The sequence below is a fragment of the Eublepharis macularius genome, chromosome 19 (genome assembly GCF_028583425.1).
Source record: "Eublepharis macularius isolate TG4126 chromosome 19, MPM_Emac_v1.0, whole genome shotgun sequence".
Lineage (NCBI taxonomy): Eukaryota > Metazoa > Chordata > Lepidosauria > Squamata > Eublepharidae > Eublepharis > Eublepharis macularius.
In genome coordinates this window covers 26,216,242-26,240,709 of record NC_072808.1, presented here as the reverse complement: position 1 = coordinate 26,240,709, position 24,468 = coordinate 26,216,242, and the positions used below count along the sequence as shown (strand labels likewise).

Below are 24,468 nucleotides of genomic sequence, written 5' to 3'. Positions count from 1 at the left end.
AACATGTATGCTCTTAGTCTGCGCAGCTCTGCAGCTTTGACTGCTGCGTCTGGTTTATTCTGATTCTGGCAGGAATACAAAGAGACACGGGTGGAGTGCGAACAGGCACTGAGATTGCCCCCGAATGCCTTATTCTGGCAACCGCTGAGCTCCAAGGTTTCACTGGGCTAAGAGTTCCTCAAATACCTTCAAACATTTCTTTACTGCCGTAAGAGTCAGAAGGTTGCCTCAAACAAATGAACAAATGAATACAAGCTTTGTTCCTGGGGAAGGTGGATACTTCAGCTAGTATCACATTCTGCAGGCTGCTGAGGCTCCTGCAGAACGGCAAAACAGCTCTGTTAAGAGTGTAATTTTCTTAACATGACCAGCACAGCTGTTACAGGGATATGGTACAGCTGTCTGAAAACAGCTTTTTAAATTGCTCAACATCAGGCAGCTGGATAACTGCTAGAACTCTGAGGTAGTGGCCCAGTTTTTGAGAATGTACAGGAAGATTTTGTGCATGATTGCAAGGAATAATTACCTTCTGGAAAGGGAAATGTTGTATTCTCCTCCTTACCAATATGGATTTGCAGACTCCAGCTACAGCTTGACAGGCTGCTGAGGTGGGGAAGTCTATAGGGAGGTTGGGCAGGCCCAAGATGGTGACAAGGGGCAGCAGGCCCTTCTGATTCACGAACTCCTGGCAGTGGTCATCGGTTGTGTTATTGCTGAGGATGGACTCCACAAATTTCATCTAGGAACAGAAAAACAAGGGAAACGAAGGAAATAATTAACTTAAGCTGGGTAGGCAGCTGCAGGAAGTAATAAATATCGAGTGCCACAGAAAAGCAGTAGCGCTCTCAGTGGAAAGAGCCTCAGTAGATCTTCGGACCTCTGCAGTCCTCCCTCTTCAACACACCCTCCTTCCGTAAGATAGCTTCACTAAAGCTAGAGAAGGAATTCCTGGGAAGTCTTCCAGCACGCTGACACGAAGGCACAGAAGAGGCTTGAAATGTCAATTCCACTTCAACATTCCCAGTTTCCTTATCAAGGACAATGCATCACTCCAGCAGAATTACCCAAAACCACCCCAAGTAACATCCTTAATCTTTTTAACTGACAGGCTGGTTAGGAGCCTTTTCCTGCTGTTTTTAATTGAACTATTCTATTCAATACTTTGAACTTCCATTTTAAAAATCCCATGCATTTGAAGGTAGCTTTTGTGGAACAGGTGCGCCAGACTGGCTCCTGGAGGTAACTGAACAGCAAGTCTCCAGCAACAAGAGCCATTCCGCTCACTCCAGCAATGGTGCAGGGGGCTGCGGGGAGGGGGGAGAGGATGCCAGCAACCCAGCGGCAAGGACTTGAAATCCTCCACACCCATCCTTCATGGGTCCGCCCCAAGCGCCACTCCCACTGTCAGAGAACTTACCACATTGAGGATGTAATCCATGAGTGGAATGGGTATCCGTTCTTCTGTACCGACCACTCTGAAAAGGAAAATGCCCATTACCTCAAACAGACCAAAAATTCAGTGGGGCTCTCCTCACTTGCAGGTGCCAGAGAAGCAAGCTTTGAGCCAGCTTTCCAGCTAGAAACTGCTCAAGACATTCTCCCTCAGCTACCAAATGGCTTCTTCCATTGCCAACTGAAAGACGGGAAGCTACCGAAATTTCTGCTCATCCTTTAGCTTGAATTGTTGGACATATAAGATCCAGCTCCTGCTTTCCAGATTTTATGTAAAACACTCCCTGTGAAATGTTCTTAAAGAGGTAAACTAAACAGGATTACCACTATTCATCAAGTCTCTTCCAACAAAAAGAGGGCAGCTCTGCGTCACGGCTGCGGCAGAGCAGTGCCTAAGTCAGCCCAGAACGCACCAAGGCAACACAGTTGCCAGCACTGAAAAAAAGGTTGTAAACAAGGCAAGGGGGGGGAACAAGGCAGTGCTGCCCATCTTAGCTGCTGGCCCTTGAACTGGGTTAAAGATGGGAGCATGGCAGGAACCATCAATGGCGGACCGTCAGGCCAGGTGCCATGGAGTTCTGCAGCAAATGAGAGGTCGTGAGGAGGCGGGAAGGGGAAGAGTCAGGCCGTGACATAATGAGCATGCTCACTGCAGTATTCAGTTAAGGAGGGAAGAGGGGAAAAAGAAAATCTGACATACGAGGAGCAGCTGAGCAGAGTGCTAGGATCTCTGCATCCCACCAATCACCTGCCATACAGCTGCAGGTAAGCCAATGGAAATCTAGCCCTGAGGGAACACGACTGCCTCCCTGGAGTTAGGAGGAAGTTTAACTGTTTCTCATCTCCATGCACACAGGTCTGACTTCTGCTCTTGACTGGCAATATGAAAACAGAGGCAGCTTAATTCAAAACAGTCTGTTCTGTAAACAGGGGTCCAAAGCCTGTAAGCCTAATTCTCCAATATAACCTTTTCCCCAGTTACAGTCTTCCCCCCGCCTCACCTCAGCCTCCAAAAGCATCATGCTGTCTTCGGGCCAGCTGGCTCAAAATTTAGGACAGGACAGGACAGCTTTCCCTCTGCCACTTGCCCCTCGGCATCACCCACCACAGTGCAACATCACAGTATTCCCTGAAACTAAGAGTTAATGGGGCCAAGAAACCCCACTGACAGGAAACTTCAGAATTCCCAAGCCTACAGAGAAACAGCCGGCAGGCACTCAGAAGCAACTGCAGGGCTCTGACAAAGGGATTCTGAGCCAGCCGAGCGTCTGAACAGGGTCTTCGGCGGCGGCTGGGATCAGGGAGCCAAGAAGCAAGTGAAAAGGCGCCAAAAACGTTTAGAGCCACCTTCAGTTCCACTGATAATCCTGCCCTACGCATACCTACTAGAGGGCATCTTGTCCTGAAAACGACTTCATTTCCTTCTCTGCCCAGGCCCAAGGAAGTGCTCTTGGCTCACAGGAATCCCCAGGACACACATTCAGCACCCTCACCCCCAGCTGAAGTTTAAGAACGCTACCAGTGTTCCACCATTAAAAATACAGAATGCCCACAAAGGCTGAGCTATAGAGCTGCCTTGATCTAGGCCATGCCTACACCTCAGCACGTGAACTGAACAGGAGGGTCCAGAAACATTTGCAGTAACCTAAAACACTGGACTTACCATGAGGGTTTCTTTTCACTGGTGGGATGGAAGGTATCTGGAAGAGGCAGGGTTATACCAATTTCTTTGTGTTGCTTCTATATCTGGCTTCAAGCTTGCAAAGTTTCAAGTTGAGAGGAATTCCACAGTTCATTGTTGTGTCTTCTGCACAGCCCTACATGTGAACTGCACAAGGGCAGGCCAGCCACGGATGTTCCAAAGCTCCCAAAGGCACAAGATGCTAGCCTCGCCTTTTTGTGCGCTTTTCTACCCACTGCAGCTATAAAAGGCAGGGCAAGTGGCCCCTCCCTCAGTTCTTCTTTAGCCGCCACTGAAGAAGGATGTCTCCTACCGAATCACTCCTCGATTCCAAAGATGGCCCAATATGAAGGGCACAACTAATGCCTGTTATGTCTAGCCACACTGCCCAGATTGGGCCTCCTCGGAATCTCCAATAGGCTCAGCTCCTATTGCTGAAGAAGAGGGCCAGTCGACTCTGAAAAGGCATGGCAACTGAAAGCAGCTCTTTGGGAGTCTGCACTGAAAGGTGCTTTTGACTCTGAGAATCTGAAGGCCACAGGTAAAGGATCGCAGCGCCCGGAACGGGCCTCTTTGGCACCTCCAACAGGCTCGGCTCCTATTGCCAATAAAGAGGGCCAGTCGGCTCCAACTGCCCAGTTGCAGCTCCACCTTAGTTCCATTCAGAACTAACCATCTAAGAAGGCTAAGCTCAAGTCAGAGCATGCTGATAGACAATCGACTTTGAAGTCGCAAAAGCGGAGGGGAAGCCCTCTTATTCGACTCTAACCCACCCACCCCGTCTCCGACTCCTAGTAGGAGTTCTGCCCCAACACCATTTCTCTCTCTCAGAAGACAAGATCCCAGAGAATGTAGAGATGTCGATGGCGATTCCCCCCCCCCCTACAACTCCCTGCACCATTATGATTCTTAAGGGCTTGAGAAGTCTCATGGCATGTATCTACTGTTACTACCTCCATGATTATGAGGATTATGTCCCAATCCATACAGAACTGGGACGTAGTAAGCTTATTCTTACAACGGTTCCTGAAAGCATCAGGGTACCAGTTCCAACCCAGAATCACGCAGCACGTTCAGATGAGGACTCCGATGTTGGGTCAGCTACTTCATCGGAACTTTCCCAAATGGAGTTTCTAACACAAGATCCTGCTGTTTTTTCAAGTGAGGGTCTCTGCTTGCACAATAAGTTTGAATGGCGAGATCCTTGAAGATTACCGTGACCTGCTCTGCCTCTTCCTTTTCAGATCCAGGTTGCAAGGTCCTACACCAGAAAGCAGCTGGTCCCATGGCGTTCCTATTCACGCAAGGTATATGTCACAAAAGATGTACAGTTGCGGCTGGCCTAGTCTCCTGTGATGTCAACAAAACAGGGGAGGCTCTGGCTGCCTCTTCACTCACTGGGTGGAAAGTTTTTACACTGCCCCGGTTTTAAACTTTAACAATGAGGTCTGTATGGCCAGGTATCTGCTTTTTCTTTAAGAAAAGATTGGCCCTTATCTAAGCCTGACTCCAAAAGATAAACAAAGGCTAGCAAAAATTCTACAGGGAGAAACTCTCAAGCTCTCCGAACAACGGATCATCACCGCCAGGCATACTGCAGATTGTTCTGCCAGAACGAAGGCTTCTGCAATCGTAATTCATAGACTGGCGTGGCTCAGAACCACAGCTTTGGACCCTCACCATATAATGAAGATACAAGGCCTATAACGCGTAACCCAATCGGTTCCAGTCCCAACCAAGTCTTTTTCAATGAAGAGCAACATGCCCACCTCTTGGGTACGTAAGCTTGCTAATTTCCCATGTGGGGCTGCACAGAAGCCACAACGATGAAAACAGGACTGCACTTACCTGTAATCGTTGTTCATCGAGTGTTCTTCTGTGCAGACACATCCCTGTACACATCCCTCCCTCCTTTCCCCGCGGCGTGCTCTTTATTACTACATGTATGTGTGTTTTTACTTCTTCACCGGCAGCTTAGAGAACTGAGGGAGGAAGCCGCTCACCCCACCTTTTAAAGCCACGCCAGGGAGAAAAGCGCACAAAAAAGGCCAGGCGAGCACCTCGTGCCTTTAGGAGCTTTGGAACACCCGTGGCTGTCCTGTGCCATGTGCAGTTCCCATGTGTGTCTGCACAGAACACTCGACGGGCAACCGTTACAGGTTAAGTGCAACTCTGTTATCTCTCTCTCATAAATGTTTTGTATTTCCTCTCCCAGAATATTCCTCCAGCCTTGTGGAAGGGAGGGGATACCTTCAATCGCACTGATGAGAAGAGACCCTGATAGTGGAGGATGGCATCCAGAAGAGGGATGCTGAAAAGATACCTGGATGGGTATCTTATAGAATACAAAAGGAATTACTGGAGGACCACCTGCTAGAAAACTCTCCTGCCAAAGGCTGCATCCACAGACCTATAGCACCTCCAATGCTGTGGCCATGTTCCTGGTTGCTGTCTCTGGACAGAGGTCAAAACGGATCATCTAGGTTGGAGTACAGATGCACTTCTTTTATATTAAGGTGGGCAACTAGAGAGACATCAGCTTGGTGAAAACCCAAGGAGAGGACAACAGGCCAAATGGAGGCGCCTGGTACTGGAGCTTCCTGGACACATGTAGGTAGGCCTCCATGACATCCCCTCATGGCAAGGAAGTCTCCTCCTCCTCCTCCTCCATTATGGCGTGGAGGGTTTCCATGCAAAAATGTCTTTGTTGACCCTTTTGTTGAGATATTTTAAGTCGAGAATGGCTCTCCAATATCCATTTTCTTTGGGGCACAACAAAAGTTCCAGAAAATTTTTGAGTCTCTGGACCAGGCTCTATCACATGAATGGGCATCATCAGAGCATATTTTTCATGTTCTTAGATCTGAGGGGAGAAATTTGCCCTATAGGGGACGAGTAAATTCTACCCTGTAACCCTGTGCACCCACGTGTCCTGAGTGGAAAGCCTCCTGGCCGAGGCGAAGGCTCAGAGCTGCCTGCCTATTACAGAGTTGCTGGTGCACTTACCCGTAACCATTGTTCATCAAGTTCTTCTGTGCAGGCACACACTGGGATGGCGCACGCGGAGGCCTGCCAACCGGGTAAGTTTTTATCGCTTCCATAAAGCTTCACTAGGGGGGCTGCTTCTCCCAGTCCTGCCCCAGCCAGTTTTCCCACCTAAAAAGTCACGTGACATCTGGGAGGAGCGACCCCCCCCTCCCCTAAATTCTTCTGAGTCGCCACAATCTCAAATTGGACCTTGCCAGAGAGGTCACAGCAAGACCGAAGGGAGGGATGTGTGCCTGCACAGAAGACCTCGATGAACAATGGTTACAGGTAAGTGCAACTCTGTTTTCATCTTCGTTCTTCTGTGCCCGTCCCACACTGGGAGATTACCAAGCCACACACTCACAAGGAGGTGGGGTGAATCTCTCCAAGTCATAATTCATTAATATTAATCAAAATACATAATAAACATACCTTTACCGTACCTACATAATAAACGTCATATTTAAACAGTCTGCAAATGTATAGGAAAATGGGACGAATACTAAGAAAGCTACAAGAACGTGCAATGACTTAAAATTGCATAGTGCTCATTCTCCTCCTTTTAAAAAATAGACACTGTAATACTGCTCTAGCTACCACCACGTCACATGTGGTGGTAACATGTACAGTATAATGTCAGACAAACATGTCTAACAATGACCAGGTAGCTATCTTGCATTTTTTATTTTAAAGAAGGCCTGCAACACTGCCAAATACTGTGTGAAATTGATGTCTAAAGTGTAATGCCCAACGAAGGCTCTTGATGAAGACCAAGCAGCTGCCTTAAAAGTGTGAAATAGAGGTACATCTCATAAAACAACTGATGAGGTAGCCAGAAATCCGATAAAGCAAACCCTCTGATGAAGGGGGCTCTGAGCAGGATGTTAGTATGCCAACTGGATGCTAGACACCATCTATCTACCCACTTGCCCTTATCTGAGCTCAAAAAACCACACAAACAAATGCAGATTGAATGAAACTCCTCTGTCTTAATTAAACAAAAATGACAACGCCCATTTGAATCCTAATGAGCGCAGTGTTTTCTGTGTCCTGTATTGCGGGTTTCGGAAAAACACAGGCAGGGTGATATCCTGCAACCAGTCAAAGGAAAACAAGAAACTTTTGGTAGGAACTGGAAACCTGGACAGGGGACAGTCCCAGTTCCACGAAATTTGGAAAAATGGTGCCTCAGCCCTGAGCGCTGACAAGACACTTGTTCTCCCAGCTACAGCAATGCAATGAAGACGCTCACCTTCAACGACGGAAGCTCCAATGTGCAAGTGGCTAGGGGGGAGCCAGCATGCTTTTAAACGTTCAGTGTTAAAAAAAATAACAAGAGCTCATGAGCGCGGTTCTTCTCTTTGCGGCGGCTCCTCCCAGGTAGTCACATGACCATTCAGGCAGGAAAATGGGCTGGGACGGGACTGGGAAAAGCGGCCCCCTACTGGAGCTTTAGGGAAGCAGCAGGCCTGCGTGTGCTCAGTCCCAGCGTGGGACTGCACAGAAGAATGAAGACGAACAGTCTCTTCCCGCCCTTGCTGGTCTGGCTGGGAAGCCTCTGCTGAGCTGGGGACTAATCTATGCTTGCTCCAGGAGGTCTGCAAGTGCTGGGACTCTCTGGAGGCGCACTGTTCGTACAACTGTGAAAAGAGTGGAACGTGCTCTGCGAAGGCCTGATGGAGGATAAGGGAATAGCCTTCTTTTTCTCCTTTGTTTCACCCAGGGCTGCATCCGCAAACAGGGGTTCACCTTGGAACAGAACAGAGGAGAGATTGTTCTTTGATAGGAGATCCACTTTCCACTGTTTCAGCCATAAATTGTGTCAAACCACCAGTGTTGGCAGCAGGGGATCCTACTGAAAATTGCATGGAATTCAAGCAGCGTCGGTTGCAAAGGCGGCGGCGCTCTTAATTTTTAGCAGCGTTTGCTTCAGTCTGACTGGATCTGGATTCAAGTTCTGGAGGAGGTCATCTGCTCAAAGGACTGCTGCTCTGATGGCCAGAGCTGAGGCTTCATGGGCCTACTTACTTAAGGGACAGCTCATTCTTCCCGGTGTCTGAAGCAGGGAGCTCTGGCTCTCGAAAGCTCTCGCCCTGAAAATCTTGCCAGTCTCCAAGGGTCCACTGGATTCAGATCCTGCTGTTTACTGCAGACCAGCTCGGCCACCCACCTAAACCTGTCCTCATTCTCCCTGTCTGCAGGGTCCTGGAGGGCACAACCCCTGAGAGAAGAGGGAACCTGAAGAATATTCCATACTGGCAGCCCGAAGAGAATAAAGGTTCCTGGCCACAGGATGAAGGCTCTTGCCTCCTCGGGGCACAGTCCACTCGCCTCAAAGTCTCTTCACGGGAGTCTGGGGTCTTAGCAGGACGGGGGGGGGGGGAAGCCCTGAAGTCCCCTTTTTTACTAGAGACAGGTGGTGAGGGCTGAGGCAGCATCTCAGCTGAGAATTCTGGCCAGGAGACAAGTGGGAAGAGCCTGGTGCTGCGCTGGTGCTGCGCTGGTGCTGCGCTGGGGGACTCTTCTCCTGACCGCTCAATCGGACTGCACAGAGTTAAGATTCTGAGTGAAACTTCACTCCACATGGCCAGAGGGAGCGACGTGGCACTGCGTGTGGGCCGGGGGGGGGGAGGCGGGGCTTGGGCCCTTTTGCACCTAAAGGAGCTCCTGGAGTCTCTGCTGCTGAAGCGTGTCAGCAGTCTGTAGAACAGAAGCCAGCTTCCTCAGAGGCTCTAGAGGCTCCTTCTGCATCTTTGGGAAGTCAAGGAGGACCAGGAAGAGGAGCCATGTCTGCACTTTTGTTCTTCTCCAGAGGTCTTTAATGTCCTCATTGGTAATCCAGGAGCAAACATCCACCAAAAATCCTCAGAGGGATCCAGAACCCTGAGATCATTGCATCTCCCCATCCCTCTGCAGATTACTCAATGAATGGGAAGTCTCAAATGCGCTCCAAAGTCTCAGAGGTACTCCTGCCCTCCCGAGTTAAACTGGAGGGAGCTGGCATGCTAGAACTGAACGCAGCTCCCTCGTGCTCAGACTGTGGCCACCAAAACGGAGGCGGAGGCAGTCAGGAAGGCTCCTGGCTCAGCTGAGGCCGCGATGGTGGTGGGGATCCTGGTGGGCTCTTATGGCAGTTGAGGCACCAACTCAGGGAGGCAGCAGAGACAAAATACTTGTGGGAGGAGAGCCGGCCGCTCCCTGGTATCTGCCGCGGAAGCAGATGGTCTAGCAGTCGGGGGCTCTGCCGAGTGCTCCGGGCTCCACGGTGTCCTTGCTGACTGCATGGGAGAAGCATGAGTACAGGCCACCCCTGTTGACTTTAGAAGGCACCTTGATGACTGTCATGCCTTGCTAAGCGTAAAAAGCTTGTTAGTCTAGCCCTTGCTCCTCTAGGCTGCTTTCACTTTTGAAGAGCTTGGAAGTGCATCCGAAGCAGAGCATGGACTGGGGCTTGCCCCCTGGTCGGATGTGGAAGCAACATAAAAGTAATTTGCATAGCCCTGCCTGTGGAGCGACTACCAGGTGCAACCACTTCCGGCCACCTTGCCCCATTGATGGAGAGCAAGCCCTTGTGCAACAGGATCACGACTGTACCATTTAAGCTGTTTTCTTGTAGTGTGATGAATTGCTACTTCTTCAAGGGTCAATGATTTTATCCCCCTTCTTGCCCAGAGATTAGTTCCTCTGGGTTGAGATTTGGGGTGGTCAGGAACCTGCAATATTGCAGTAATTCTGAAGAGTTCAACAGTTGCCATTTTTCTCTTGTTTTTAACACCACACAGTCAGGCTCAGACAAGTACTCCTAGGGAACTACAGAGCACATGCCCCTGCAGCCCCCGCTCCCCAAGCAGCTGTTTTATTAAGATTCAGGACCTGAGCACTGTTAAAAACCATGGTAAAAGCAAAACAAGTCATGGGATTCTGTGATAAAGGGCACTGGCCAGCCAACAAGTCTTTTTGCCATGACTCCAGGGCTTGACCAGTCAGATAATTCAAAGGAACTGAACTAATTCAGTGCAAACGTTCACTTTTTCTTCTGAACACCTGAACCAGTATCCCCCAGCCCACGCCATGTCACCAACGTAACTGAAGTTTTCAGATTTGAAAGCAGTTGCCATGAAGCACAGTGGGCCACCATTCAAGGAAAATCTAACACTTTCTTAGATTAATGAAACCAGTTTCACAGCTCTTCTGATTTGCCCTGTACTTTTCATTAGCAAGAACTGCTTGCTTCCTCGTGAGATATAACACCTCCCCCTCACACACACAATTCAGGCTGCAATCCTCTACCAGCTTTAGTAAGACTGCCAAATGCACAAGAGCAAAGCGGATTCTGCCATACTGGTGCCACCCACTACTCAAAGGACTGCCACAAGCCATGACTTTCACCCTCACTCACTGCTGGCTGGATTCCACCTCGCTCTGCTGCACGGCATTGAAACTCTGCATCGCTTGCACCTCTTCCTCCTCTTCATCTTCACTGGAGGCTTCCTCGGCCGCGTGAGTCGAGCGAGGGGGAGGAGCAGTGGCTGTCCCATCCGCCTTCTGAATGGAGGGTTTCTGGCAGATGTACTTTGGGTCTCGGCCCAGGTTGCAGATCTCTTCTAGTAACTGAGGAGAGGGCAGAGGCACATTGGCATGGAAAAGGTTCTTGCCAGCCTTGCAGTACAGCCAGGAAGCCAACAGCTAGGGGCACAGCTTGGGAAGTTGGCAGGATGGAGTGGAACAAAACTTAGCTGGGCAGAAAAGGTTGCACTCTGCTCCCTACCTTAATTATGGCTGTGGTAGCATCGGTCTTGAGTGTGGGCTGGTGCCTCATGAGCTCATCCACAGCACTCCCAAGATTGGAAGCGGTGTCCCCTAGAATGAACGGAGGAGACTAGATAAGCTAAAAAATGTCCTTGTTGCAATAATATAGATTAAAGCACATTATACTAAGCAATACTAAGCAATATAGAGTGATGCAGTTGTATTCTGGGTGAACTTTTAAACTTTGTATGAACTGTCTGTCTGTTTTTTTCAGAGTGTTAAGTAACCAAAACAGGTGTGCATTCATCTTTGACAGCTAATTAAAAATAAGTGGACTCTATCTAGATTAATGTTCCTCTATCAGAGAATGAACCATAACGATCTACCATCTTAACTTTTTCTGCCATATCTTACAGATTTATAGTTTTGTTTTGCAAGTTGGATATAACATCATTTTTTGGCTAATTAGGTGGTTTTGCAATAGAAATTATGAATATTCAATGAAGCATCAAACCAATCAGTTTGATTATACTATTACATGAAAAGATCTTAGATATTTGCATAAGATATCCTATAAAGTATGCAAATTCAGATAGAGTATTGGAGTTCTGATTGGAAGAAATCTCATGAGGATTTAAGTAAGAGATTTTATTTGCACTGTATGCTATGAGAATCTTAATGCATCTCATAGAAACTTTGATTGTTTTAAACTCAGAGTTTATTAGGAAATGTTAGCAAACCTAATTCTTATTGCCTTTCTGTGTTCTTATTTTGTAGGATTTATATTAATAACCATATATATTTTGACAACTTGCTTCATTAAAAAATAGGGTGTATATTCAATAAAAGAAAATAAACTCTAAACAGGTGTCTGTGTACTTTGATGAGAAGCAGGAAAGCAATACAGGACCCTGTATAAATAAATGTCCTAATAAGCAGACTGTCCAAAGAGCAAGTATGTTTGACAGGTCTTGGACTAATTGCTAAAGCTATCCAAGAGAAAGATAAATCTTTCCTTTAGAATAACGGAAGCTTAGTTAAGACACGGGCAGGGAGTCTGTTACATCCTTAGAGAATTTTAGAAGGATATATTCCATTTTATCATTTCATTTAAACACCAGAAAAAAGCTGCACTGTTTATCAAAGAACTGGACAGCGTTTCAGACAAAGGATCAACTAACTGTCAGCGTCCATTCTATTCTGTTCCACATATTCTATGCTGCTTCTTTTTTTTAACACCGATATCTATAGTGGAAATAATATGATGGACCTGGCGTGCAATCCAAGCAATGGTTTCAAGAACTTCACCGTCACCAAGGAATCTTGGGTGCTCCCCCCTAACTGGGTCACAACACAAGCCAAGATCTTTGGTACCCATGACAGGCTCACTCCCTCTTGTCCAAATGCCATCTGGGAGCACAGCTCATATGAGCTAGAACACACTAATATTAAAATGTTATCTCAATTAAGATAATGACTGCATCCATATCGTGTTATTTATTCGAGGTGCTTCCCCTTGTAGCTCAAAGCTTTTCTAGAAGCCTTGTCTTTTAAAATCTTAAAAGATTCCACTTTTAAGACAGTTCTTTTCTGAAGACCTGACAGTATGCAAGATACTAACCAAGCGGATCTGAACTGCGACGCCTCCTCATTGCTGGGAGGTAGTCAGGCGACAGCAACACTTTAAAGAGGCGTTCAAAAGGCTGACACTGCACAAAGGATTGGAGGCCACGAGCATTCAGGCAGAGAGCACTGAAGACATTCGGGAGAGAACCCAGAACTTCGCGTGTGGCAGGAACCTGAAACATCAACAGAGTCGCTGTCTTACAGCTGGGCTATAGACAAATGTCTACGTTAATCGTGCATTTGTTCTGAAGAACTACAAAAACGAATACAACACCTGCCTACCCTGGACTGCAGTCTAATTATCACAAAAACGCAGTGAGAACCCATGCTTATTATGTTTTTATTTATTTCCTTATCTATATGGATTAGGGTTGGAGAGAGAGTGTGTATGCGTGCACTTTATGGGACAGAGGAGAAAAATTATGTGGGCAGCAGCACAGGCACAGATTAAAGGTGAAAACCAGGGACAGAAGCAGAATGGAGAAAGTGGAGAGAGGAAAGGGGCCGGAGAAGGGTAGGAAAGGAGAAACAGAAACTAACCCCCATCTAGTCCTTTCCTCCATAGCCCCTTTCCATGATTTGATCAAAATGCAAAAGATAAATGCAAAACGTGAAGAACGTTGAAACATATAAAAGTAGAGAGATAAAAATAAGAGCGAAGGACTGCCATGGGCAGGGAAATCTCATTTTCCCCTCCCCCATTATTTTCTCCTTTTCCGTTCCTTGAAAGTCCCATAGCCTCCCCTAGGGTTGCCAGGCAGCACCCAACAGCCCACGAGAGCATGTAAGGGGTGGGAACTGGCACACCAGCATCACAATGGCATGTTGACGTTACTTCTGATGAAAACTGAAAGTGATCTCACTGGATGCTCTCTAGAGCTCTAACAGAGCATCCCATCTATACATACTCCAGGGAGTCCTATCAAATACTACAGCACTCCTTGACGTCACTTCTGGTTTTCAATGGAAGTGATGTCAGCATGCCATGCTATTACTAAGCACATTTATTTCTTAAAGTTTAACCCTCCCCCTCCATGTAGTTTTTAGATGTCAGATTTTTCAGGTTAGTAGAAAAATCTGTCTTGTCTGTTCAGGGTCCCAGCCTCCTGGTGAGAATCAGATATACTGATAACAGACTAAGTTCAGGGTTCTGGTGTTGACCTATAAAGTCCGAAAGGAAAGAGACCGGTGTAGCTCGTTGCCACCCCTTTCTTGCAACCTTGGATGCCACTAACCAGCTATACTCTGGATTCAACCGGCACCGGTTGCCCTCTGGCGTCATGACGAGCGAAGTTTGAGAGAACTCCATTGTATTGGGACTTTATTCTCTCTCCTTGTATGCATATTGGGCTCATTGTAGAATGTATATTGGACTTATTGTAGACACTGTAGACCTATTGTAGGTATATTGGATTACTCCTAGTGTGGTACAGACAATATAGTTGTACTGAGATACATTTTGGCATACTTCCTTTTTCTTTGTTGTATACTAGTGCTCTTGAGGAAGTATATTCTCTCCCCCCCCCCTTCTGGTTGACCTATAAAGCCCTATGTGGACTGGGCCCAGCATACCTTCGGGGCCGCCTCTCCCCATATGTTCCCCGGAGGTTGCTTCGATCAGCCACTAAGCACTTGCTGATGGTCCCTGGCCCCAGGGAGGTCCGCCTGGCCTCGACCAGAGCCAGGGCCTTTTCGGTCCTGGCTCCAACCTGGTGGAACTCTCTGTCTGAGGAAACTAAGGCCCAGCAGGATTTGTTATCTTTCCGCCGGGCCCGCAAGACATAGATGTTCCGCCAGGCATTTGGTGGGGGCTAGGCTGTCCTCTCGCCGGCCATACCGCTGAAGACCTTCCACCACCCATGCAGGAAAATGCTGTATTTTAATATTTTATACCCGCCAATTTTAATTGTTTTGATAAAATGTTTTAATGTTTTTATAATGTTTTTACTGTTTTAAACTGTTGTTAAACCGCCCTGAGCCCATCTGACGGGGAGGGCGGTCTAGAAATGTGATTAAATAAATAAATAAATAAATAAATAAATAAGTAGAGTAATAACAACAACAACATTCGATTTATATACTGCCCTTCAGGACGACTTAACACCCATTCAGAGTGGTTTACAAAGTTTGTCATTATTATCCCCACAACAAAACACCCTGTGAGGTGGGTGGGGCTGAGAGAGCTCTGAGAGAGCTGTGGCTGAGCCAAAGTCCTTGAGCTGGCTTCAAGTGGAGGAGTGAGGGATCAAACCTGGCTCTCCAGATTAGAGTCCCGCACTCTTAACCACTACACCAGACTGGCTCTCTGGTAGCAAGTGTAGTTGATGTGCTTCAACTAAAAAAACCAAAATGTGGGTATATTCATTTGTACAGCCAGAAATTGGAAACAGCTGTAATGCAATATGGCAGGATAGGAAATTACTCCTGCCCCGAAAATAAAACAGCAATCTGGGGGTTCAACAGGAAGGCAGATAAACTAGTAAGGCACTCACATCTTTAATAAGGAGAGCATGCAACATGACATCCGTTAAGCCGTTGTCCTGTAGTGAGGACAGCAGTGAAGGCTCTTGGAACACGAAGACTGTCACAACTTCAGTGGCTGACATGAAAAAAAAAATCATAGAATGAAGTCAGTGATTGGCCAGTACATACCAGTCCAGACAGGGAAGAAACCCTGGGAATCCCAATTCAAGGCACCATGCCAGCTCAGGGCAGCCCAAGTCAGTAATCCTATCAGGGTTACATCAAGAGGCACATAGCCAAGAGAAAGCAGGGCTATATATTACAGATACCACAGAGAGAGAGAGAGAGAGAGAGAGAGAGATACCAAGCAAGAAGAGTGATGGCCCGTAATATTCTGCATTGCTGATGATGTGCTTTAGAGAGGTAGGCAGAGAACCATCCATCACTGTAAAGAGAAAGAAAAAAGTAGTCAGGCACAAATGTTCTGGTAACATTTTAAAACAGACATCCAGAGTTGTGTGTATTTTGCTAACTGAGGTTGAAATTCTGGGGCTGTGCTTGGTGAGTTCTACAATGGTTAACTTGATTAAGTAATTTCTCTTATTTAGCATGAATTATTCTTTTATAATTTATTCTGACCCTCGCTACTTATGAAGCAATGCAAGGGTACTGAAATCCTTCTTTCTGATCTCTGGAAATCATATCCAGCTATTCTGCTATTTCAGTAAGCCTCATTCTACAAATCTTCAGTAAGGGGCTAGAAAAATTGCTCTGCTTTAAAAGGGAATGATGAAGATCTCAGGAAACTGCACCCAAGACCAGATTCTACAAATCTTCTGAGCCCCCACAGAAGTCACAGAACACACAGAGCCCTATTCTTACACACCAATTTTCTTTCCTGGACCGTATTTAGTAATAGTTTTAAAGGGCAGTAAAATTCCCACAAAAGCTATCAGAATAAAAAATGCCACAGAATATTCAAACTTTGGGAGGAAACCCATTCACGGGATTTTTATGCTGGAACTTTCAACTAAGGTGACCCAGCATCGTGAATGGTTAGGTCCACCTTGAGAGAAACGATGCAATTTGTTGCCTGAAGGGGGCCAGACCTTCCTATGAGTATGAAAGCCTTCCAGAGCAGCCAGTCTTGGTGATCTTCAAGCAGAAGCTGGACAGCCCATTGGTCAGTAATACCTAATCTGGATTTCTTGCCCAAGAAAGGAGTAGTATTAGATAGTCTACATGGGCCCTCTCAACTCTAGGATTCTGATTCTATTACCTTTACTTGAGTAGCTATCAGTAATTGCTGGCAACTATATGACTAAGAAATGAACATATTGTAATGACCGAGAAGGCTGAAAGAAGCCAGTCAGAGAATCACTGGTTTAGCAGCCCATTCACCCAGATACCCTGGGCAGCCTCACCGTGGCGTATGCCGTCTGAGAAAGCTGGGTCTTGGATGGCCTTTTTCAGGAAGTTCAACATAGACTTGAGAAGTGCTGCCCGCTGAGGGATACACTGGACACCTGCAGTAGTGAAGGGATCAGGAACTGAATTACTGAATGCTTGCAGAAGCACTACAAAAGTTCTTACTCCACCTTCTCAACATACTTGAATATTTCAGTGTTGGCAGAATGGATCTAACTATTTGTGCTCAGAAGGCAGACAGAGCTTTCCTGTGCGCCTTTTCTTTTCAGCAGCCTCTTCCTTCTCCCAGTAAAAAGTCCAGTAGCACCTTTAAGACTAACCAACTTTTTTGAAGCATAAGCTTACAAGAACCACAGCTCTCTTCATCAGAGACACCTGACAAAGACAGCTGTGGTTCTCAAAAACTTATGCCTCAATAAAGTTGGTTAGTCCTACTGGATTTTTTTACCATTTTGAAATTACAGACTAACATGGTTAACACCTCTGTTCCTTCTCCCAGAAGGATTGTTCCTGGGATCATAGGAATTGTCCAAGGAAACAGCTATGTGGGTTGGTGGGCTGCGATGCGGAGGATCAAGGGGATTAAAACCAACACTTTCCTCAGCACTTGCATAAGTGGGAGGGGGAGGGATTTTACCTCCTGTCCCTTCCTCAGCCCAGCCCAGCCCACCTAGGTTCCTGCATCCTGGAGAAGATTTCCCTGGAAGTCAGAAGGGGCTACAGGAACAAAAAAGACACAGGAAAATGCTACGTTCTGTGCATGGAATGGTTGGGTCCCCACACTGTTTATTAATCTAAAAACTGCATCTAACGTTCAGAATATTTTTAGATTTGAGTTTAATAAGCAGACTTTGAGGACATCCAGTGTAACAGGTATTAACACAGAATCAAAGTCATATTATATACAAGTGATTTTACCCTTGAAGTGCTCAGCCAACATATCACAAGAAGCCATTGAGGGTTCTGCTATTTGCTCCTGGGGGGCCAAGATGTGACAGGCTTCTTACAAGCCTAACCAGTATTGTCTGATGGTATCATGCAGGCGCAGTAATGGCAAATGAAGGGTTTGCTTTGCTGCCATCAGTACCTCAGACTAGCCTGTATTCAGCTGGAGTCAGGGCAGTCTTCTCCACTGCCACTCTAATAGTTATCCCCCGTGTTTCAGACTCCCCTAATCCAGCTAAGAACCAGGAAGAAACTTGAATAGTTCCGCCCACGAGCCATCTGTGGAGGAGGGGCAGAACAAGGCCACCTTCAAAATGAGTATGTTCAGCTCCAGCATCTCCTCAACTTTTTTAGACCCTTAGCAAGGCTTCCTGAAAAGACTCAGTCATGGTTCAGCTGCTGGGAAGGGGCACGTGAACTTACCAGGTCACAGCTTTTACGTCAATGTGATGAGGATGGAGGTAGGGAAGGGCAGCACCGGCAGTGAACGGAATGCGGATGGGTCCCCATGCATCTCTCTAGTGCTCACATTTCATGGGGTCGGGAACTCAGCCTGTATTAATCTCCTCCAACCCCCCCCCCCGCCCCCCACTGATGAGATCAGTCCCTCCGCACAGAAGTTGAAGGTATATCCAGCTATGAATAAATGTTCCCCCACTGGTCATCACGGTGGCCATGAAATCCTGGGCTGCATCAGACGACAATGCCGTGGATGTTGAAACTTCCCAGAACTATCAGCTGGGATGCCTCCAATACCAACTGTCTTTTTGATGCAAAGAATTTTTAAATAATAGAAGAATTAAAATTAAATTATCTATATAAATATAAATAAAATGAATGGAAGAGAATTGCATGGATTTACTTTTTTAAGTATCTGAATACCTGAGAACGAAAATGCATTTCTACCAAGCCGTTACATACCACTTCGGGGTGAGACAATGGTGCTTGTGCTACTGCTGCTGCAGCCGGGAGTGACGGCACTTGGGGCCCTCGCCTCCGCCGCTGCTTCCTGCTGAGGCTCTCCAGAGGCGGAAGGGCCCGGGCTGCTCTCCATGGCCACATCAGAGACTGAAAGCACAGGAAGGGAGGGGCCTTAGAGGAGCACAGAAGCGGGCTTCACTCTGGAAAGAAAATTCTGCACTGCGGCAAGAGCAACTGCTGGAAAACCACGAGGCACTAAGGACAAGAGACTTTTGGCCCAGCCCCACTGGAAAGTGGACTCGAGCCCTAGGAAATGACGTATCCAAGCCCCATCTCGAATTCCACAAATCTATTCTGCATTACTACTAGAAAAACAAGTTAAGGCAGCGGCAAAAAATGCTTACTACAATCTCACTCTAGCCTGGAAAACGGCTTCTTACCTCGACACGGCCGACCTGGCCACCTGGATCCATGCTATGGTAGCATCAAAACTAGACCACTGTAATGCATCAGACATTGGTCTCCCATCTGAGTTAACTAGGAGGCTCCAACTGGTGCAAAATGCTACGGCTCGATTATTATCAGGAGCGAGCAGGAGCTTGAGCATCACTCCCATCCTACAGTCACTCCACTGGCTACCTATCAGTTACCATGCTCAATTCAAGGTACTGGTTATTACATACAAAGCCCTTCACGGCCTTGGTCCAGCATACCTACGGGACCGCCTCTCTCCCTATGTCCCTCCACAGCAGCTTCGCTCATCTGAACAGGGCCTCTTGCAGGTGCCAGCCTGTACATGGGCTTTCTCGGTGGTGGCCCCTACCCTATGAAACGGCCTGCCTGAGGAGGACAGGAGAGCCCCCGCCCTCCTGGCTTTCCGTAAACAATGCAAAACTGAATTATTCAAAAAGCTAAGAGGGTGGTATTATAGGAAAGGGATCCCAGAGGTTTCGCTAGTGAGTTAGAAACCATAGATTTCACCATTATGTTGCCTTACATATCATCTGTTGCTTTAAATACGTACTCCTATATCCTACCCGTGCTTTATTTATGTTGTTCAATGTAAGTCCTAGAATTGATTATGTTCTGTTTCAGCAATTCCTCAACCTTTTACCCCATTACATTGTTTACGGAAATGTTCTTGACGCTGTATGGAAATGCCTGCCCTTGTCCTTGCCACTGATCGTACTAATCTCACACTATGTAAGCCGCCTTGAGTCTCAGTGAGAAAGGCGGAATATAAATAACGCATGACTATATACACTTCACTGAGCGTACAGGGTGGGTTCACCTCCTAAACAGCATTGTTTATTCAAGTCTGACAACCCTCCTTTGCCCTAGCATGTTAGGGGTAAATCAGAGGCCTACGCGTGCCATGGCTGCTACCGACTCCATCTGTGAAGCAAGCATCAAAGCTAGCTTAAAATGTTCTCTCTGTTTCACAGTTCTGCTTATTTTAATTCATTATCTTCCAAACTGCAGTACTGGTGATTAAGCAGCACACTATGGACTTGTACATCCCCTCAGTATATGCTCTGTAATATTAAGGACACCACGGTGTTGTTGTTGTTTGGGTTAGATACTTTTGTAAGGGAAAAGGCATCAATTGTTTATGGAAGAGTTACCTTCTATGTCTGTCTCCATCTCTTCACCCTCTTGGGTAGCAGCAACAGCAGAAGCTGCAGGTCTCTGGATCTTTGGCTTTATTACAAAGGGACATTCCCTCCGGCACAAGTCTGCCTCATGCTACAAAAAAATTACAGAACAAGAAGGGAGGCAGATGAACTTCTCGATTCGAAGAACTGACAAATGGCATCACTACAGATAGCCAGACTGTTTGATTCTAAGAAAGTCTTATGTACAGAATATACAAAATGAACTGAGGAATGGAATACGCTGCAAGCGATACCCAGAAAGTGCCTGCCACGAGAGAAGCAATTCATTGTTTCAGTCTCTGACTTAGGGCCTACAGACATGACGAGGTCTTCCCCAAAGAAGCAACTGCCTGTGTGTGAGCAGTCGCCTCCCGCAGCCCAAGTGTTACTTGACTCATGCTGAAGGGCCAAAGAGGAAAAGCAAGGACTCTACCTCTAGTCTGTAGATGAAGATAGAGAGGCCACTGTGAGACTGGAAAGCTGCCATGTCTAGGTTTGTGATTAAGTCCACCACACGGACAGCTCGGGTCACAAAAGTGATCTGGTCCTGTTCATCCCCCAAGAACTTGATCACCTAGAAAAGTGTGAAAGCAGCAAAGCGAATTTAAAAGGAGGTACCTCAAAACAGACTGATTCACGGTTGCAGATGTCCAGAACTCCTAAATGGCACAGGTAAGCATCCACAGATTTATGAAAGAGATCAAGGCTTTAACCAAGTCACATCATAATTTTTTTCTACAAAGTTCAGGAAAAATTTCAGCATGCTTACCCATCTTTCAAACACAAACCAGGGCCAGTCTCTTCAGCCTCAACTCAAGACTAAATTCCTGCTGCTATTTGCCTCTAACAGAAAAGCCATGCCGCTGTCTGGCAAAATATTTTAATGTTCCCAAAGGCAGCTAAACTCAAGGAATGAGTTACAGCAGACTGCAGCCTATTTGCCCGCACCCACGTTAAACGGAGTTTGGACTCTAAACACATTCCAAGCTTGGGCTGACGAAAACTAGAGTACAAATCCAAGCAAGGTTTAGGCAACAGAGAATTCCATAGAACAGCGTGTCTAAGTTACAAAATGTTGAAAGAAAGGCCTTCCTATGGCAAATAATACATTTGTCAGTTTTTAGTTTAAATGACCCAAACTGGCCACTCTCTCTCTCTTATTTATTTATTATTTAAAACATTTATGTATCACCTTTCCCCCCAAAACAGAGTCCCCAAGGTGGCAAACAAGGGATAATTAAAACATTAAAACAACATTTAAAATGCACATATAAACACATACAGGGCTTTAAAGATCAATGCTAGCACCTTAAATTGGGCCTGGAAGCAAACTGGGAGCCCACGTAGATGGAACAGGCTACAGTGATATGGTTCCCTAAACCTGATTATGTGAAGCCAGGCAGATCATGAGGGGGTGGGCAGGAAGGGTTACATCAGTACTTAGTTCTCGTGGCCCCTTCTTACACACCCAGGGTAAGGCCGATCGCCTCCTTGGGGTTAGGTACCGATTTCCCCCAGGCTAGTTTGGCCAGGGATCCTGGAGGTTTTTTGTCATGTTCTGGGCATGAAGCAGGGGTCACTGGGGGTGGGGGTTGCTGTGAATTTCCTGCATTGTGCAAGGGGTTGGACTAGATGATCCCGGAGACCCCTTCCAACTCTATGATTCTATGACCCACTTCAGTCGTCCCACTGACTGCGGCATTGTGTACCAACGACAGCTTCCAGAAAGTCTTTGAGGACCATCTCATACAGCATGCGCTGTAGTAACTGAACCTGGATGTTACCAGGGCGTGCACCACCACGGTAAGACTTTTCTTGCCCAGGAAGGGCCACAGCTGGCTCACCAGCCAGAGCACATGAAAAGTGCCCTGGCCGCTGCTGCCATCTGTTTATCCGAACAAGAGGCCTGGGTCCAGCAACACCCCCAAGCTACAAACCTGCTCCTCTAGCGGGAGTGCAATCACATCTGGAACAGGGGACATCCCCATACCTGGGTCAAAGCCTTCCCCCTTTAGTAGCACCTTCATTTTGTAAGTTTCAGCCTGTAGCCCTCATCCATCCCCAAACTGTTCAGTTTCCAGAGTCTCCCTAGGATCTGCCAGAAGTATGAGACAGAGTTGAGTGTCATCTGCATATTGGTGCAGCTCACATCTCTCCTAGAGGCTTTACATAAATGCTTAAAAGTACGGAGGACAAGACAGAACCTTGTGGCAGCCTATTACAGGAGCAATCCGATGTGGGAAAGCTTGGTTACGTAACAAGACTCTGCCTCTGTGAATGGTGGGCTAGATTTGAAGGCACCGAATGCCCAGTTATTTCAGACAGGAGGCCTGGCACACTTCTTGCTTCTTTGATACTGTCAGCCTTGACAGACTGCCCACATAAGCCAGCGCACACGGCCTCACCTTCAATAAGGCTTCCATCATGCCACAGGAGACCAGAGCTTCGCCTCCAGCATCGTAGCTTGCCAGGTGGTACAAGAATGAGAAGAGTGCCGTGGCAAACTGGTGAGGATATGGCTCCATGGAAGGATCTGAAAGAGGGAAGAGGGCTCATTAAATGCCATGAGAAACCAACCAGCAGAATCCAGTCTCACTATTTAAATTCTCCCTTTGCATATCTGAGATTATAGACTTGCCAATCATGGCCTGTATACAGTTCCGGACCAGGACTGGCAAAAACCCATGGTAGGAGGCAGTTCCAGTACAGTCAATAATACTGCTGAGTTTCGGAGTCCGCTCCAAGTGCACAATGGAAGTCAACGTCCTCAACGAGGCAGCTTTAATGTCCTGTCGAGAAGGAAAGGAGAGATTAGGCCACAAGGAGGATCTTAAGCTGTAATGTATGCCTACTGCAAAACCAGTCAATGCTGGCAATGGCAGCTCTAACAACCTAGTGACAACCTCTAGAATATATGGCAGCAAAACAGAAGAACCCTGGGTCCATCCAGGCAGATTATGCAAACGCTCTGGAAGAAGTCACTGGGAGCAGCATTCAGTGTGATGTTGGTCTTCCTTCCCACCCAAAGGAAGATTGGGAGGACAAAGCACAGGTGACCTACCATTAACTGTGTGTCTGTTATCTGCAGCACATCCACTAGCTCCTCTATCAACCCGTTGTATAGTATACTGTTGGCGGACTCTTGCAAGGCATTTGAGTACACTGCGAAAACAAGAGAGGCTATGTTGTGAATTTGCAGCAGTTGACAGATGCGTGGGAAAGCAAGTCCATCTATTCTTTTGAGATCCAAACCACGATGCCTTCCTGATGTTTCAACAGAGGCACGCTGCAACTTCTTGAAGCGTACACCACATATACCCAAAGGGGGCAAGCAGACCCGGCATTATACTAGGTTTAAGTACCAGAAGGGTAGAAAATAAGAAATTCAGTGTGCTATCAGGGCACATTTGTTCTCTTCTTCAGACCCAGATGAGGCAGTGGAATCCTTAACTGTGGGTAATGGGCTGGATGAAGGCTAATCAGCCCAGATAAAGGCAGAAGGTGTTTTGTTCCTGGGGCCTGAGAATTATGCTTGCATTTGATGGGACTGGTTAATAACCGGAGGTTTTCCTTGATGCATTGTTCCTTTGGTAACTAGCTGGAATGGCACACACCTGGCTAATGCCACATGAACCGTGGTAATGTCCACACACTTCAGCATGAGCTTCCCTTGCTCAAAAACTTCAGATTCTCCAAAACACAGCAACCTAGTTACTAGCTCAGACTGGCCTTGGGGACTGAAATATCTGAACTGGATGTACGTCAGTTTCTACACACAATCTGAGGTGGCAGTCTTGACTGCAAAATGCTAAACGGTCTGTGTCTGGTGCATTTGGGCACAATTAAATTTGAGTCCCCAAAAATGTCCCATTAGTTCAGGCTATCAAATGAAGCTCTGCTCTGAATTCTATCATGCAGATAGGCTATGCTGAGCAAGTCCATTTGTCCCCTTCAATTTATCCTCACAACAACCCTTTAAGGTAGGTCAGGCTGAGAGAGATGGAATAACTGACCAAAGGTCACCTAGCAAGCTTTCATGGCTGAGTGGAGATTTGAACCCAAGTCTCCTAGATCCTAGGCAGACATTCCTAAAGGAAGTCCACTTCTCTTGTTTAAATATACTGAAAACCACACTGAGAATCATTGGTCAAAAGGTGGTGTAAAAACCTAAATGGGTTGAGTCAGGTATTCAAAAAAGACAGCATGCTAAAGACAGCATGCTAATCAAAGTAACACTGCTTTCTAGACCTACTTGGGTTTGCTTGTATAAATATGCAAGCTCTCTCCCCACTCTGGGAAGTGCCATGGATAAGAACCCGCCCACCATCCTTACCTAATATAGAAATGGCATGCAGCCTGGCTTGAACAGCTTGCAACCGCTTTTTATGATTGGAAAAGCCATGGGCCAGGCGAATATGTGTAAACAGCAGCATCTGTAAACACAGAGAGCAATGTTAAGCAATGTTACATTAAAGCATTGCACAGTCCCAACAACAAACTCCCCAACTAGGTCTGCCTATG

At 46.8% G+C, this 24,468-nt stretch overlaps 1 protein-coding gene across 4 annotated transcripts in view; it reads right to left on the bottom strand.

The window, feature by feature from the left end:
- Nucleotides 1–24,468, bottom strand: part of HUWE1 (HECT, UBA and WWE domain containing E3 ubiquitin protein ligase 1) — a 148,188-nt gene that overhangs the window by 81,339 nt on the left and 42,381 nt on the right. For 3 of the 4 annotated variants that reach the window (XM_055003960.1, XM_055003962.1, XM_055003963.1), the window contains 15 exons: nucleotides 24,281–24,380; nucleotides 23,009–23,109; nucleotides 22,586–22,736; nucleotides 22,353–22,480; nucleotides 20,381–20,521; nucleotides 19,918–20,038; nucleotides 18,293–18,439; nucleotides 16,423–16,524; nucleotides 15,363–15,443; nucleotides 15,028–15,134; nucleotides 12,531–12,708; nucleotides 10,929–11,020; nucleotides 10,560–10,771; nucleotides 1,418–1,475; nucleotides 527–739 (listed from right to left, as the gene is read on the bottom strand). In XM_055003960.1, coding sequence (XP_054859935.1) covers nucleotides 527–739; nucleotides 1,418–1,475; nucleotides 10,560–10,771; nucleotides 10,929–11,020; nucleotides 12,531–12,708; nucleotides 15,028–15,134; nucleotides 15,363–15,443; nucleotides 16,423–16,524; nucleotides 18,293–18,439; nucleotides 19,918–20,038; nucleotides 20,381–20,521; nucleotides 22,353–22,480; nucleotides 22,586–22,736; nucleotides 23,009–23,109; nucleotides 24,281–24,380 — 1,932 coding nt within the window. The remainder of the gene's footprint in view (nucleotides 1–526; nucleotides 740–1,417; nucleotides 1,476–10,559; nucleotides 10,772–10,928; nucleotides 11,021–12,530; nucleotides 12,709–15,027; nucleotides 15,135–15,362; nucleotides 15,444–16,422; nucleotides 16,525–18,292; nucleotides 18,440–19,917; nucleotides 20,039–20,380; nucleotides 20,522–22,352; nucleotides 22,481–22,585; nucleotides 22,737–23,008; nucleotides 23,110–24,280; nucleotides 24,381–24,468) is intronic. The other variant, XM_055003961.1, reaches the window with a different exon arrangement.